General features: G+C 42.9%; 1 protein-coding gene across 2 annotated transcripts in view; it reads left to right on the top strand.

Annotated features, from left to right (window-relative positions):
• F13A1 (coagulation factor XIII A chain) overlaps positions 1–17,810 on the top strand; it is a 168,215-nt gene that overhangs the window by 115,523 nt on the left and 34,882 nt on the right. For both annotated transcript variants that reach the window (XM_064362957.1, XM_064362958.1), the window contains 3 exons: positions 2,338–2,441; positions 3,775–3,863; positions 11,750–11,903. In XM_064362957.1, the coding sequence (XP_064219027.1) occupies positions 2,338–2,441; positions 3,775–3,863; positions 11,750–11,903 (347 nt within the window). The remainder of the gene's footprint in view (positions 1–2,337; positions 2,442–3,774; positions 3,864–11,749; positions 11,904–17,810) is intronic.

The raw sequence follows: 17,810 nt of genomic DNA, 5'->3' as shown, positions 1-17,810 counted from the left end.
AACCAATTTCACCATCGAGTCAAAGTAAAAACTGGGATTCTTTTTTAAAATTAGTCCAAAGTGGCATTAGGAACTTAGTCTTAAACTCCCATTTATCTTTTGAGCCTCACCTCAAATACCTGGACACTTTACTCCACAGAGGCTGCTGCACCAACACCATGACAAACAGAAGTGTAGGGTTGGGTCTGGTTTTGTTTCGGTTCTCTTTTCAGTATCCAATGCTCATGGATTCAGTTTAGGAAATGTGCCAATTGTAAGGAAGGGATCTGTTTGCATTCCACCATGGGTATGTTCCTTGGGTTGGATGCTGGAGGGTGAGGCCCGTTTTGCCGGACTCCTGTCGATTACCTAGTAGTCATCAAGGTCAAAAAATTCATCATCTCCTTGGTATTCCATTCCCTGGAAATCTACTCGTAAGGCAGGATACCTCCAATTCCGTCAAATCCCTTCACAAACTGAGAGCCTTCTTGAGATTTTCTGTGACAATTTCCAACGTAGCTCCAAATTTTTCATAGTTGTTAGCAAACCATTCCAACAGGGGCATGCTCTCAATAAGCTCACATTCCTGTCTTGTCTCTTTGTCTGTGAAATGAGATTTATCCTTTTCTTGCTCTGGAGTTAGATAGAGAATTTTCTCCTTTTCTGTGCCTTGGCAATGAAGAACATATATCATTATATCCAGATTTTTATAGATTATCAGAATTTCTGCAGCTCCAATTTCCAAAGCCTTTAGTGTATCTTCAAAGAAAAGACTGTTCTCATAGGGTACTAGGACATCAGATGTGTTAACATGCACGAGGATTTTTGAACAGCACTTGGCACTAAGGAAGTGTTATGTGTATTTGTTGGTTCTATGCATTGCCTGCCACCACTGTTCTCCTCCTATGCACATGAATATTCAAATGTGCTATGCTTCAGCCACAACACACAGCAGACAGTTCCCAAAACACACCACGGTGGCTATTTCACGCCACTGCAACTTTGTTCTTCCTCCTTTTGTTGACCTCCTAAACTCCCATTTATCTTTTGAGCCTCAGCTCAAATACCACTTCCCAAATACACTGACAGTTTGCTCCACTGAGATTCCATGGCACCCCAAATGAATTTCCATTTTACCATGGATCATTTAAATTAATTACTTTTCGAAGTCTGAGCATTACCATTTTTGAGCACTTAACACATGCTAGTTCCTGTTTGAAATGCATGTATTAACTTATTTAAGTCTCACAGCAAACCTATGACAGTTTTGATAATTGGTTTACAGGTTTGTAATTTCTCCTAGATTGTGAGGGACTTTATGGGTAAGAATCTATGCTTCAATCATCTTTGAATCTCCGGCACCTAGCAAGGTGCTTGGTGCATAGTGGGTACATAGTGAAATTAGTATCTCTTGAGCTAATCAGAAATGGGCTGCACTCAGAGAAAGATGGAAGCATGGGCAAACAACTGACATTGAAGGGCGTCTAGGGAAAGGACCCACGGTAGTTGAACCTGAAATTCATCAGTGCCATAAACAAAGACTGCAGTAACTACCTCACTGCATTATTAAATCTTTATTACTATATGAACATTTTCTATAGTGCTGAGGGGTTAATGTGCTCTCATTTGATTCTGTGCTGTCATGTAATTTCAGGTCTTTCCAAGGACTTAATAATACAATTCATGATGACATTTTATTCAGTGCTCTTGCTTCCAGGGTCATATTCAAAGTTCTAAGAAGTTTTCCATGGCCCTTGGCTCCTGAGTTTCCCACCTTTAATAAAGGGTAAAGAGATATTCACCCTGACAGCCTATTCTTCCTGTTGGACACAAGATGGAAATTATAGAAAATTATAATCAGTGATAATTGTTATAGTTTCTATGGCAATGGTCTAAGACCATAAACACAAGTATTTATTGCTTAATTGCCACAAAGGAAAATGCTTTTTCTAAATGGGAATTACATTAAAAAGTTCAAAATAAATATTTCAGTGTTGGTTAACTTTTCTTCCCTACCCCTTCGGTATATAGTAAGTTCTGTTTCATTAGCCAGCAGAGATTAAGATTAAAATTGTTTAATGCATTGATTCAGACATCTTTGGGTGGCCTTGAAGCTGCTCTTAGCAGGGGGAGAGAGATATCAAGCCATGTGAGTGCCCCCAGAGATACCAACAAGAATGAATCTGCCCAGATAACTCAAGTCTAGAGCCCCAGAATATTTCCAGGAACCCCCAGATTTGGCTTAATCCATTCCAATTATCTGTAGATGACGTATGCACAGGATTTAGCAACACTTCTTGATCTCTCAGCGCACTGGTTGTGAGGGAAGTTTAACCTCTCTGGGCTTGTGTTTCTAAGGAACTACCATTGCTGGAATGAAGCATGGATGACAAGGCCTGACCTTCCCGTTGGATTTGGAGGCTGGCAAGCTGTGGACAGCACCCCCCAGGAAAATAGCGATGGTAAAACCGTGTCCTCCCTCAGGGAAATTGCTTCATTGCTGATCTTTATTTTGCTTTTTGCTTGCATTTGATGTGCGGGAACCATGCCTGTTGGGAGCCAACATCTGAAGCGTACTGCCTGGGCACATGCACAGTGTTAGCTACCTTCCAATCAGGTTTAATTTCATTTCAATAGTCAGCTTTCCCCTGATTATTTTACACATTTTAGAAAAAGAATATAAAACAACATAATTCATCCATTCTTGCTTTGCTAAGCAGTTTTGAAGACAGGAGAGAAAATACCTGTAAGCATTTTTACTAGGCTATAAAATACACTTCAGCCCTTCATGGTATGCACTGATAAGATATAAGGCAGTAGAGAAAATCGAGAACTCGAAACATAATTATAGATCATCCTTTAAATTGTTGTTTTTCCAGAACCTGGCCTCCTTTTATATCGTGTGATTTCCTTCAAAGCTTGAGTATGTGGGTATTTGTCTTCTAACTTGCCAACTATGCTAAACAGCTGCAGCTCTGACCTCCTCCAGATTTTTATAAAATCCCATCATAAACCTCCATCTCTCTTTAATTTGATAATATAAAGAATCAGTAGACTGTGGTTATTATGTTTATTTCCTCAGGTGTTGATGTATTGATGGGTACACACAGACACATGCATAAACATTCAGTGCATATTCATATAATGTAAAATCATACTATAATCCTAGGTTTTAAGGAAGAAAGTTTAGCACTTTCTGGTGTTCTGGTATATATATTATGGGAACACTTTAGAGGGGACTAATGGCAGCTAATCTCTTATTAACCATGGATAGGTGGTTAAAATCTGAAATATTTTAGAAGAGTAGCATGGGCCTTCTGACTTCCTAAATGCATGGTGGGCATCGCCAATGCATAGGTAGTGTCCAAATTCTCCTATTAAACTTGACATATGTTCATAATATCCAAAAACAAAAGACAAAACGCAAAACAAACAGCAACAGCAACACAACCACAGAGGACACGTCAACATTTCCAACATTTCAGATACCACCTGAACAAGAGATAAATACTTGTGTAAGACACCCGCTTGGCAGGAACGTATCTGGGTATGTGTCTGTAGGTGGCAGAGTAGATGCAGAAATAGTGTTGCCTTGTATTTATTTCCATGGCTTCAATTTTTGGCTTGAGGAGGCCAACGAAATCCTCTTGAGCCTTGGAAAGCATTTGGACTAAGTCAGCGAAGAAGTTGGGAACACTGGTCTCTATAGAGTCACCCTCAGTGCCATGAATCTTGCAGTATCTGGACAGAATTGGCGATGACAAACTCACGCCGCCCTTCCTCTGTGTGATGCAGGCATGTTTCGGTGTGGCCCCGCCTCGGTTCAAGCTATCAAGCACGGCCACGTCTGCTTCCAATTTGATGCACCCTTTGTTTTTGCAGAGGTAAGCGGAAAGCTGGAGGAAAGTGCTGTTTTCCTCCCCAACCTCTTAACACGTGAAATAATAAGCTAAAAGTTATTACTTCTAAGTTTTCCAGGTACATAGTGTATGCTTCATGTCGACAAAGGTAACTAGGCATCATTCCAGCTTCCAGGCTCTTAATGCTAAATGCAGTTCCTGTTTAACATTTTTCTTTCCTTGATGTTTTGGGATTCCCTACCCCCAAAAGTAAATGCTTTACTAACATTAGCTTAGTTCTAGACACCCACGAAGTAGGTATCAACTATTCCAGAGAAATTATGTGACTAATGGATCACTCAACTAACCATTGGTAGAGACGGGTCATGAATTGCAATTTGAGGACATGCTACTTCCCTCTGGGACTAGCCCAGCAATCCATGTAGGACAAAATCCATATATGCACACTGAATCATGGTCTTATCCTGGGCTTGGAAATCTATGTCCTGCCATCCCACACCATTGCCTGTGGCCAGGAAGGGAGGTTGAGTTGCCAAAGGAGGAAGAGGAGCCTGGAGGCTGCTCTAAGGGAGGAATGCAGCCCACCTACAGGGTTGATGAGAATGCCTGGGCAAAGGCTCTGCAATTTCAGAGGAACTAGGCAGGGGATGGAAGCAGAAGAGGTTATTAAAGGATACTTAAGGAGAGCTCTGAAGATCAAATTAAATGTAAAAGATGTCGGGTAAAGGAGAAGGCTGGGCTGCCAGCCTCGGAAGACTTGAAAGACAGAGAGGCAGGACTTCCCCAGGGTATTTTTGCACCAATAAACACACTGAAATAATCTTGCTCACTTTGCCTTAGCAACCCTCTAAAACTGATAATATAATTGTCCCCATTTTACAGAAAAGAAAATTGAGGCAAACAGTGGTTAAGTGACTCTCACAATCATCTAGCTAATAAATAGCAGTGCTAAGACTTGAAGCCAGGCAGATAACTGAATGCGTACGGGTAACCACTGCACTCTATACTTCAGGAGGAATAAATAGTTATTGTTAATGTACACCAGGCACTGTACTGGGGGGAATTCTGAGGTTCAAGTCTTTAAGAAACATTTCTAATACACACATATTTGGTGTGACGGCATGAACACACCAAACATGAAGTGACAGCAATACTAGTGATGCTATGGAATTAGTTGTTAGGTGGGTGGTTTAGAGAACACAGATCTGCATTCATACGGATTCGTGAGTTGAGAAGTAGAGGCCAAGAACTGAAGCAGAATGGCAAAGACCACAAGACACTGTCTAGGAAGGAAGGGTGACCTGGAAACAGACAGTGAGGATGCCTGTGGAAGTATCCCCAGGCAGCAGGAGCAGAGAACTGTGGGACCACATGGGAAGGAGGGATGATTAGGCAAAGGGTTAGAAACAAGCTACAGGAAGGGAGGAGTGCTACACAGGGGGATGAGCTGAGCATCTGAATGCTGTGTGGGGACAGCGGAAAGAGCTGTGCAGATTCGCTAGAACACCAAGGATTCGTCAGGGTGTTGGAAGGTGGAGGCTGAAGGAACTCAGTGTGGGGTACCTCACACCGTAAGAAACTCGCTCCTTGTCCCTCCTGTATGTGAAGGATACTGGGTGGGGACTTGGGTGGGGTGCTGGCAGCCTTGTGGAACATGGATTGGAAGGGTTGTCACGAAGTTGTGGGGAACATCTAGAGGGCTGATCATCCCTCCAAGCCAGAGATGGAAAGGGCATGAGCTAGACAAATGTCCATAACGAGGAAAAGAGGAGGCAGGACTGAGAAATATTAATATTTAGAAGGCAAAATAAGCATCAAAATTCGGACATCAAGATCAGGAATTTGAAACACACAAAAGGACCAGTGTTCCTCTCATTGTACCTGCCATAGTGGCTTATAGAAGCCTTGGGAGGCTGAGCTTACTGGACTTGGAATTTTATCCCCTCAATTTCACTTTGGGATTTGAAGATTTCCACAAACCTCCCCAGCTGCCATTTGATAGTTTATGATGCTACGAGAACCTCTTACAAGGAGATCATTTTTAAACCCACAAAGCCTTGTTTTCATCTTTTTATTATGCTTTATTGCTGCGAAGAAGGAGAGAAGGACCTCCCCCCACAAGTGAGCTGCCTAATAGCTGTAAATGCAAACGCTTTTTGCTATTATTAAATATAGATCGGGGTGTTATGAATGTCATCAGGATTTGCAGATTATAATTACTCCTTTCTCACCCACTGCAGAGGCGTGTCTGACAGAGGGTACAATTTGTTGCTTTGGCAAGGGCTGCACTCCAGGGCTGAGCCATTTTTAAGAGATGTTTGAGCTGATGAAAAGTGTATGAGGAATCTTTTCTCAAGGGTGCCTGCAGTGGGACCCCGTGGAGACTGTCGTACGAGTCGACGTGACTCAGGTTGGAGTCTGCGGCTCTCTCTGCTCTCTCTCCTCCTTGCTGCGTCAGCTCGCCTTCTCTTGCCTCCAAGCATGCTGACTTTCTTGGTCATTCCTTACTCATTTCCGGGCTCAATTAAGCATCATGTTCATTGACTATTTTTTAGTTTTCCTAGGGCCTTAGTCTCTGTGAGTGAAAACAGAGCCTAAAAAGAAGAGGGGTATGCCTGGAAAATGTCTTACCTTCTGTTCATTTTTTGTCTCCTCCTCCCCTTTGGAAGTTCACCCTCCATATTTCTGGATTTCTGCCAGGGCTTGAAGCTTATTTCTCTTACCCCTCCCTTCCCAGGCCCTCACTGCTGCAGTGGGTTCCTGTAGTTCTGAAGGCCCATCTGCCTTTTATCTCCCCAACCCATGGTGGCCTAGGGCTTCCAAAGAGGTGAGAGGAGAGTAGAGCTGCTCTAAGTGTCTGGAGTCGTATTCCAAGATCCCATGTTCACTAAGCCCTCAGAGGTTCTTAGAGAAGAACTGTCTCCTTCTTGGCGAAGATAAGTCTCTTCTGTCCCTGGTTCTCATTAACTTCTCATTAACTCTGCTGCCCTCATCATACCGCTCCACCCCAAACTCACACACATACACACATACCTGTACGCACACACACATGCATGCATGCACCCATATGCACCCACACATGCACATAATCCTGCCTGCTGGCACCTCCCTGGCATTGAGATGATTTTCACAGCAGCAATAACTGGCTCCCTGGGATTCCAGCAACCACCTCATTGCTCCAGAAGCTAAGCCTTCCTCAGCTGTGGGCCAGAAGTTCTCTGTATACAACATGTACAGATGTTTTCTAATACATTATTCATTCTCAATTCAAACGTGTTTATTTTGCTATTATCTTATCAGACACAGCCCATTTGTGTCATCTTTAACTTGACTGTAAAAAATCCAGTCACTTATTCAAATAGCCTATAAAACTTTGGGATTCTTTTAGCTTTTCTTCTTAACCTACCTTATGCATCTTGCCAAAAATGCCTTCCAAAAATTATCATAAATCCAGCCATTTCTACAATCCCTGTCGTTACCCTCTGAGCTCTGAACAGCACTGAGATCCATGAAGTCATCTCCTAACTCATCTCCCAGATCTTGCTTTTACTCCCTTTCTGTCTATTCTCTATGAATCACCAGAATTATTCTTTAAATGTCAATAAAAACATCACACTCCTGCCCCAAACCTTCTGGTGGAGTTCCACCACCCTTATAATAAAATTGAACATAAATTCTTACAAGATTCCATGGCTTCCCATCCACTTCATCCCTCGCTTATTTCCCTCCAACCATACTGAGATTTTTGCTCTTCTGAAAGCATCCACACGTGCTCTTGTTTCAGCGCTTTTAGACATACTGTTTTTTTGCTAGGAAAACTCCCCTCACTATCTTTCACTTTATGGAGGAAGAACACTTTGCATGCTTTGTTCCCTCTCTGCCCTCAAGTCTCTGCTCTGGTCACCTCTTCAAAGAGGCCTTCACTCACCCGACCTCCCTCCACCTAAAATACTACCATCTGCCCTGTTGTTTCATCCTCCTACCTTAGTGGGTATTCCTTTTCTCCCTTCTAGAATGCGAACTCCATGAAGGTAGGGGCTATTGTATTCTCATTGCTGAGAGCAGGGTCCAGAGTCTGGCACCAGGAAGGCCTTCTGGCCCAAGAGAGCATTCACTGCCTCCATATGCCCTCTGAGAAGCAGCCTTTTCTCTGCAGAGGATGCAGATGAGGTTATCTCTACTTGGGAACAAATGAACAAGCCAAAGCAAACTCTGTCCAGGGTCCTGAAAGCAAGAGCACACCTCTATCCTCAGTGGTGAAGAGCATATCTTCTGCCACCTGTGGACAAATATGCACACTCTATGGGCCCAAGCAGACATTTGCTGAGAGCAGACCCCAAGCCTGCTGCCCATCCTACCTTTGCTGAGAACCTATGGCCCTGACCGATGGTAGAGGCTACTACATAGGAAGTGCCTGTACTAGAGAGGCGAGAGTGTGGTGTTGTGAAAAGAATAAGAGAATACCCAATTTCATGCACCAATGCCCAGGTTTGGTGTGACAATAGCCCCTTCAAGTGTAGGGATAGGAATAGGTGATCACTAACATTACATTACATTCAAAAGAAGAAAGAGAAATTAGCCTTAAATGTAGGCTTTTCACAAGTGCTGCCAATCCACCAGCCCTGCAAGGAAGGTAGACTCAGAGAGATTCAGTAACTCATCCAAAGCCACATAGCCTAAGTCCAATATTCCTTGCCATACACTCTGAACTTAGCTACTGTTCTACCGTACAGAGTCGATTGATTTTGGGTGGAGCCAATCATTTGATGATTTCTTAAGCCCCTAGATGATTCTCTAGTGCAGCCAGAATAGAGAACCATTACACTACAGGCTGAAACCAAAGTGAAAGCTTGCTAATGTCACTTGGAAAGAATAGTTTCCCTCCACACTCCACCCCAACACACATGTACAAAATCCATCCCACACAGGTGTTTCTCATCTCCTCTCTCCACAAAGGACAATGCTATTGATCTGTCCTGAGATTTAGCCTACATAAATTTCTTAAGCCATTTTCAAAAGGAGCCCAGGATTTAGCCACTTTAATATTTAGCTTATCTCCCTGGAAAACCATAAGCTGTTGTAAGGATTGTTATTAAGAAGATAGTTTTCATTATTGTTGCTACAATTTGAAAGTGGAGAGGTCACTGTGCTGGCATAGCTTCCTCCAGAGGGAATGCCAGAATTCTCAGGCAGTTCATTTAAAGTTTCTAAAATGACAAATATTCCACAGGTATCTGCTGTGTCCTCTCCTGTCCTGATTCCTGACTTTACATTTCAGCCTCTTACAACATGTAGCTAGCACCGCTGAGTTCTGGTTACTCTGCTGAGGAGGAGGACCACCATATATCACCCTAAGAAAGCTAAGCCACAAGCATAGAACCATCTCACCACTCAAGCTGGTGCTCATGCTCCTGCAGGGTGGTGTGGGAGAGTCAGTGTGCTGTGAAGGCCAAGGGCCGGGCTATGGGCTGGCCTAGGGCTTGCGTTTCTTCTCCACCAGCTCCCAACCAAGAAATCAAACACTTTGCTTCCCCATTCTAAGTCTTGGTGCCCTCATATATAATACGGTTACAGTACATACTTCCCAGGCTTGTTGTTGTGAGGTTCAAACTAAATTCTTTATACGATGTCTCTGAAACATTGAGGGTATGCCATAAATGTTGGCTGTCTCCTCCTTAGTAGAAATCTGACTTCATGTGCACTCAGAACATTTTGTGAGAAAGTAAAATTGCTCTCTTTAATCTCAACCTCAAAATTTAGAGATACATCTTCAAATTTCCCCATTAATTACCTAATGATGTCTATTATATTTTTACCCAAATTTGAAATTTACAAGTCATGTTCACATAGATCTTATCTCACTCCAACCTAAAATGCTCCCATAAAATTGGCAGAACAAGTTTAATCATTTTTATATTATAGAATCAGGAACTGAAGTTCATAGAGATTAACATGCCCTTTCTACAGGGACATACCCACTATCAGAACCCAGGTTTCTTGCAGTGAATCCAGCATTCCTCTCAAATGCCATCTAGGTTTCACATTGGCTGTTGCTTTCTAGCCAAATCCTGACCCCAATGAGCCACGTGCTCCCAAAGTATCTTGTACTTACTCTTTCAAGGTACTTACTGTACTGTATCACAGGGCTTCTCAAGCCTGAATGTCCAACAGAATTATCTGAGACCTTTTGTAAAATATAATGGATTTAGGGTCCCATGTGATTTAGGTCCCACCTCCTTAATCAGGCATCTATTTTTTAAAAAGTCTACCAGGTGATTCTGATGCACAGAATCATGCTTACTAGAGCATAAACTCTATAATGGAAGTGACCAAATCTATTTTGCTCATCATTAGGATTCTGAATCTTGGAACAATATCTGGCAATACTATTAAATAATATATTATTTTTGATAACATTTATTGAACATTTACTCTATGCCAGATACTGTGATAAGTAATATACATGCATTTGTTTCTGTTAATTCTATCAATCATCCCATGAAGAAGGAGCTCTTATCACCCTATTTAAACACTAGGTCACTGAGGAGCTTGGGAAACATTCAGTAAATACATCAATGACTATTAGCAGCACAATTCATGCTTCCTACCTGCTTCCATGCTAATAAACGGAACCCTCAAGAAAGTGGATTGTAAAATATGTAATAAAGGACTCTGGTACAGTCAGCTTGCAGGCACACATTAGTCATTGTCTCTAGAAAGTAGAATGCTAAAGTAGACTCTTGGGAGAGCTTGGGGGCAGCCAGCATGGCCCCATGACACTACTTCCAAGTCCCACAAATAGCACGTTCTCGTTGCTGAACCACTAGAAAATAGCCTGAATTCCTCCTAGATCATCTAATATTATTGTTCAATTTAAATACTTTTGGCTTCAAGTAGCAGAACTAATGTGGCTGAAACAGATAGGGACTCATTTTTCTCATATAAGAAATCCTGAAGTAGGTGGTCCTGAGGGTGGTTTAGCGTCATTAAGTCCCCCAATCTCCAAACACCTCTCAGCTTTCTACTCTGCCACCTTCTCATTGTCGGCAGTGTTTTGGTTCACTGTCTCGTGATAACCACAGCAGCTTCAAGCATCCCTTCGCTTCACCAGAAAACACCTGAAAGCTGAAAGGGAAGGACAAAACTCATCCATGTACCTCTCTCCTTTTTCAAAGGGGAAAAGTGTTTCCCAGAAGCCACCTCACAGACTTCCTCTTCCTCCTGGCAGTAGGTCATACAGCCACTGTTAGCCCAAAAATGTCCGGGGAAGCAAGCAATGGGCACGGTGGCATGGTGTTGTCTTCTCTCCCATGAGAGGTAGGATTTATCAGGAAGACAGCAGAGAGAAAAAAATGTTGCTGCTTAGACAACTTATTGTCTCAGCCTCAAATAACCTTTTTTTTTTTTTTTTTGAGACGGAGTTTTGCTCTTGTTACCCAGGCTGGGGTGCGATGGCGCGATCTCGGCTCACCACAACCTCCGCCTCCTGGGTTCAGGCAATTCTCCTGCCTCAGCCTCCCAAATAGCTGGGACTACAGGCACATGCCACCATGCCCAGCTAATTTTTGTAGTTTTTAGTAGAGACGGGGTTTCACCATGTTGACCAGGATGGTCTTGATCTCTTGACCTCATGATCCACCTGCCTCGGCCTCCCAAAGTGCTGGGATTATAGGCATGAGCCACTGTGCCCGGCCTCAAATAACCTTTATTTAAAGTACTATTAAATAAACTAGATATTCCCCTTTAGAATATTTTCAAAACCCACTTGTCCCTATGATACGAACCCAATGTTGTCTAAGAAGAGGGCATGTCAGCTCCAGAGATCTCTAGATGACTGTGCTATGGACGGTTAAAGACTTTAGCAACAACAGACAGTGGTCATGGCTAATGCTCTCCTCTCCTGTTTCCAGGTCAACAGCGACCTCATTTACATTACAGCTAAGAAAGATGGCACTCATGTGGTGGAAGCCGTGGATCCCACCCACATTGGGAAATTAATTGTGACAAAACAAATTGGAGGAGATGGCATGAAGGATATCACTGATAGTTACAAATTCCAAGAAGGTAATTTACTATCACTGAATGAAGATTTATTTGCCCAAGTCCATTTAGTACTTATTCATTGTCACTCAGAGATGAGTTCCAGAGAATGCGCTGGCATCTGCAGCATTTGGTAGCAACAGCAGAAGTATAAACTCTCATGCGTGAAAGACACATAACATATGCAGTTTTTCCTTGTGGCTTTCTTTGCTAGCTTGCTTTGGGCAGAATTCTCATCCATGTGGCTTGTGAAATGATTTGGTTTAAAGTCATATCTATTTTAACAGAATATAGAATATGTTCTTGCTTACAAGAACCTTAATTTTAAATAGTCCTATTTAAAAAACACTGTACAACGAATGTAATTTTAGTTAAATAATAGAAATTTAAATAAAATAACCACTTCATATTTGTTTAGTACTTTACCGATTATTTTCACATACGTTGTTCTGTTACACTATCATAGAAAACTGTAAAGTAGATGATACAATATTAATAGGACAATACAATCTCTGTAACTCAGGACAATTAGGTCAAAGGCCAGTTTCATTCATAAAATAATGTCATGGTGGAGTTTTGTTAACTTTTATTGTGTAGAATGCTTCAAATGGCACTGCTGAGCTTAATTCTATCTCAATCAGTGCTGAGTGTCCACTCTATGCCTGCAACTGGTTTGGTGCTGGGGATCCCAGCAGTGAGCAGGACCCAGTTCCTGTCCTGGTCCGAGTGAAAGGGTTATCATGCAAGGGGTTTTTGGAAACAAAAAAATAGGGACATTTAGTCCAACCGATTCAGAAAAAGAAAGACTTGAGAAGTCATGGAGCTCAGATAAAGAAAGCTGGGCGGAAGTTTCCAGGCAGTGGGAACACGACCAAAGTTCCGAAGTGTGAAGCAGCCAGGTATGTTTAGAGTCCTGCAGGCTCAGAATGCCCGGTGACTGGAGACAAAGCTGCCCGAGGCCAGCAGTGGCCAGGAGGTGGAGGACCTCGGGTGCCTTGATGGGCAACATGGAATTGTTTGCAAATGATTCACTGCCAGAGGTTCTTAGGAGTATTTATTTTAGTGAATGGATAAAAATGACAAGTAATTAGCATATGCCTAAATATTCATTGGAATCCATGAAGTGCTAAGGAGTGCAGAATTTGTTTTAAATATTTTAGACAGTCTCCCTGCTCTTATTTACAAAAGTAATTTGCACTATAAAGAAGAAGCTTGCTGAATTGAGAACACTTGTGCATAGTCTCAGAAAGTGAGAATTTTTGTTATCTGAACTAGTGAATTTTCACTGTATTTTTGAAATGCTTCATTTTCCTCTTCTGTTTATTATCATCCATTGCACAACACAGATACAAAGGTGGTATTTCTTTTTTGTCATTTGCCTTTTTGCTTAAAGGAAAATTTAAAACAATGTAAGTGCAAATAAAACAAAACAAACAAGCAATGCCCTCTTACTATAGAGTTATAAGCAAAAAACAAAAAAGAAAGTTCATAGAAAAGCAACATTCACTCATCCATACATTCGTCCACACAACAGCTGGCTCTTACCACCTACCATCTTCCAGTGCTGTGTAGAGCTGGACACATGCACAGCCCTGCCTTCACATGCAGCTGGGGAGAGAAGCAGAAGGCAGCCCTTGCTGTGCTGGGTGAGAATTGCTCTAGCACAGGGTGGACAGGTGCTGCCAAACACAGAGAAGGGCTCCCAGCTGAGAATCGGCAGTTGGGGAAGGCCTTATGGAGGAAGTTAGTGATGGGCTCACTAAGCCCAAAGGACACACAAGAATTGGCAGATGAAGCTGGGGAAAGAGATCCCCAAGAAAAGGCAGCAAGGCAGGGATTGTGGTGTGAACTCTCCTATCTGGAAGAAGTCCTGACCAGACAGAGTAGTGAACAAAAGGTGTACCGACAGGCAGCGAGCGGCAGCAGGAAGCGAGCTGTCTACATGACAGATGTGTCGTGGAAACCACGGAGCTGAGCACAGCTGCCTTAGCTATCAGCATGGAGGTGACAGTGACGGCCAACTCAGGAATGGGACAGAATCAGATGCCACAAGAGGAAAGACCAAAACTCCACGAAAGAGGACTCAGGGGCTTGGCTGGGGGTGAATACCAAATTAAAACAAAATGTGTGCATACTGCATGAGGAAGACATCTGAGGTGCAGGTCTTTAGAGTTTAGCAAAGAGGCAAGACTGATGGAGAGGGACAGCGTGGGGATCTGGTTCAACTGGAAGAATCCCTAAATCCACATAGATGGTTGTAAGAGACAATTCATCCTGCTTCTGGGCTGGAGTTTGACCCCAAGTGGATAATTAGTTTCTTAATCAAGGGTGTCACACACATTTCAAACTGGAACTTTGGAAATGACCGAGTAGAGTGTTGTTTTGAGAAGAACACCAATACTGCATCTGAATATAGTGGGAGAGAGGGATTGATTGCCACTGTTGGCCACTGGCTTGCAGTGAGGGCTCGTCGTGCCCGTGGCTCGGTGCTTACCACCCTGATTCTCACCGTTGAATCTCTCATAATTTTCCTGATCCACAAATGGTGAGTGTAGACACCAAAATATGGAAATGAGTAGAATCACATGAAACAAATCATTTCTAGATTTAGGAATTAACCATTTTAATGAATTAAATAGTGGAAAGATCATTTTTCACTTCAACTTATTAAAGCTTATTATTAATTTTATAACTTTTTTCAAAATATCCAATTAAGAAACAATAAGACTTTGAAAACCAGAATTCCAGAGACTTCTCCTGTGGCAATATATCATCTTTGATTAAGGTGTCTTGATCCCATTCCCTCTCTGCTCCATCAGTCACTCCCAGGGTCACTGGTATTTCCATCTCTCCTTCTCTATTTTCTCCTTCCAATCAGCATCTAGGCAAGCTCAAATGTCTGCCGTGTTAAAAAAAAATTTTACAAAAATCTTTCTCGCCACTCTTTCTTCCTCCTCGCCTCCTTGCCATCCTGGAGCGCTGCCTGGACTTGCGTCCTGCTGTGTTCCTTTTCCGCTCCTGCACACACTCCGTCCTGATTTCTGCTACCAGCATACCCTTGAAGTTGTTCTCAAGGTTGCCAAGACCACCCAGTTGTCACAGGGAAGAACGTTTTGCAGACTTGGGCTTACTTGACCTTCCTACACTTCCTGGTGCTGTTGTTCACTCCCTTTCCTTGCAATTTTCTCTTCTCTTTGTTTCTACGATGGTACTTTCTCCTGGTTCCATCCCCACCTACCTGACGCTCTCTTCCTATCTCTTTCTGTGACTCTAAGCTTTTCACCTTTCTTCACCCCCTTCGAATGCCACTTAATTCTAGGCATCTATCCTTGGGCTTCATTCCCACCCACTTTATGTTCTTCTCACATAGCTGGTGTTAATGTTCACATATATACTGATCACCTCATGTCTGTCTCCACCAGGACTTTACCTAATTGTCCTAGAGGAACCTGCCACGGAACTTCCCACATATCACCTCTCCCTCTCTCCTTCACCTCAGGTCTCTTTCTCTTACTCCCTCTACTCTGGTGAAGAGAGCCACCATCCACAAATTCAGCTACTTAATAATGAGTCAGGCATTTAGACATCCTCTAAATGTCCCCTCTGAAATCATTCTGAAATGCATGCCCTCCCCTACAGCTAGGTAGCCTAAAAATTAAACATTATCTGATGTGTAAAACTCTTAATATAGTGCCTGACACATAATAAGTGTCCAATAAAAGTTTCCCTTATTACTATTAAATTTATTATTCCTGCCATGATACATCTATTAGTTTGGCTATGATTAGTTTTCTCCTGGAAAAATACTTGCTCTAGCTTCCCAATTCCACCTTACCTCCTCAGGCCCTCCCTCCCTCAGTGTAGCCCCTGCCTTGCTGCTAAAGTAATATCTGAAATATAAACCTGAGCCTGTTCCAGCGCTGCTTAAAAGCCTCCCTCTCTCTGTGGCCTCCAGGGCATCCAATCCTAACTCACAAAGCCTCTTGCTAAGTGTTTTTTTGGCACCTGGTCGGTGCACCTCCTGAGCATGCCCCACAGGTATTGTATGCAGAGGCCAGGGACCTGCTGGCAGTTCCTCCAGCTAGCCAACCCCTCAGCTACCTCCCTGGCCTTGCCCTCACTTCCAAAACCTCCGAAAAGCCTCCCCTGCCCCACCATGTCCCCAGGCACTGCAGGCCAACCTCCATCCCAGCATCTGTGGTGAGCACATCTGTGCTGCGATTGTTCTTCACTTGTTCCTTCTGCACCTGTGGGGGAAAGACTGTGTCTCCCCTGTATGCCTAGTGCCTAGCATGGTGTTTGGAACACTATGGGGTCTCCAAAGCATGAGATGACTTGAATGAATGGTTACCGGAGAGGCACTTTCTCAGCTGAGCTGAGAATATAAAATGTCCTATACTGGACTATTTAGTTGAACATAAAATGTCCTATACTGGACTATTTAGTTGAACATAAAATGTCCTATACTGGACTATTTAGTACCTATTATGAAGAGGAAAGTTTTGTCTCTGGCTGAAAGCAATGTGCTTCTCCAAACCTCAATCCTTCAGATCCTCTGTGCCAGGGTAGCTTTCAGGGCTTGAGGATGCAGAGGTGCACAAGTCATACCACGTCTCTGTTCTCATGGAGCTTGCGTTCCAGCAGGGAAGATAATGTCACACAATAACTAGTACTGTGACAAGGAAGAGGAAATAAAGCCAGCTACATGTTAGGGAGAGCCAAGAGGACTAGGATTTGGGGTCACATTACACAAGGTAAGAGGGGAAGGACAGGGGAGGTGACAGTGGAGCTAAAGCTAGAACAATGAGAAGATGCTTCACCAACATAAAAGGGCTCTTTTGCTATATCCTACTTAATGGAAAGGTACTTTTGACTTTGCACTCAGAAGCTGCAGAAGAATCTCAGAAAATATAATCTGGCTTTGGATAAATCTCTCATAGCACTAAAATGTTGCCTGTGGCCCTGAATTATGTAAGACTCCAGAGCACGGAGCAGAACTGTAGAGAAACAGGAATTACTCTGCCAGGCTCTGGGAAAGCCCTGAAATTGTTTTCTCCTCTCTGAGCCTGCGCTTCCTGGAACAGCCCCAGCCTGTCTCCGCCTGGCAGTCCCTGCTCACAAAGACCAGCACTTCCCCAGAAGGAAGCTCCAGGTTCCTCCACCCATGGCAGGCTGTCAAGGTGCTCATAGCTGGCCTCATTCTTCTCCCATTCCCCTCACCTTGGCCAGCTCAGCTCCTCTCTGATATGTTCCTGCTGCTAGAATTTGCCTCCTGCATTTTGCCTCAATGCTAATTGGCTCCCATCCAAATTGATCATCATTAATGCTCTCTTTCTCATGGATCTATAGGTCAGATGATTTCTGCTGAAATATTTCACTGTGCTTCCCTTGTCCTCACCCCTCCTTCCCTTTTTGTTATCTCTAGTGCTCTAGCCGATGCTTGTCCTAGACCAACTGTTCCTGGCACATTCTTGCAGTCTTGACAATCAGGGAAATCGTTAATACACACACACATACACAAACACGTACAAATACACGTTCACATTTGTATACAATGCCTTCCGGCATTTTCTCTGTCTTTGCAGAGTGGTTTCCATTTATTACGTATCTACTACTCTAATTCACCTAACGAAACCTAGGACGTAGACACCCTTATTTTACAAACAAGGAAAGTGACGGTGATAATAGTGCCTGTCTTGTAGAATTGTTACGAGGATTAAATGACACAATGCGTAATAAGCACTTATCCCAGTGCTTGGCACATAGCTAGCACTTATTATGATTCATTGACCTCTCAGTCGCCAGTGAATTTTGTGATTAACTGGCTAAAGTAGAAGACAATACCTTCAAATTAGCATAATTATAAAAGCTAGCATTCTTATTTTAAAGTGATTTTTTTTCACTAGCCATTCTCAAGCCTAGTTTTTAGGA

This window comes from Aotus nancymaae, unplaced genomic scaffold (assembly GCF_030222135.1).
Source record: "Aotus nancymaae isolate 86718 unplaced genomic scaffold, 86718_ANA_hifiasm-v0.15.2.pri h1tg000051l, whole genome shotgun sequence".
NCBI classification, from domain to species: domain Eukaryota; kingdom Metazoa; phylum Chordata; class Mammalia; order Primates; family Aotidae; genus Aotus; species Aotus nancymaae.
The sequence above is the reverse complement of the archived record's forward strand: the minus strand, read 5'-3'. Positions and strand labels throughout refer to the sequence as shown.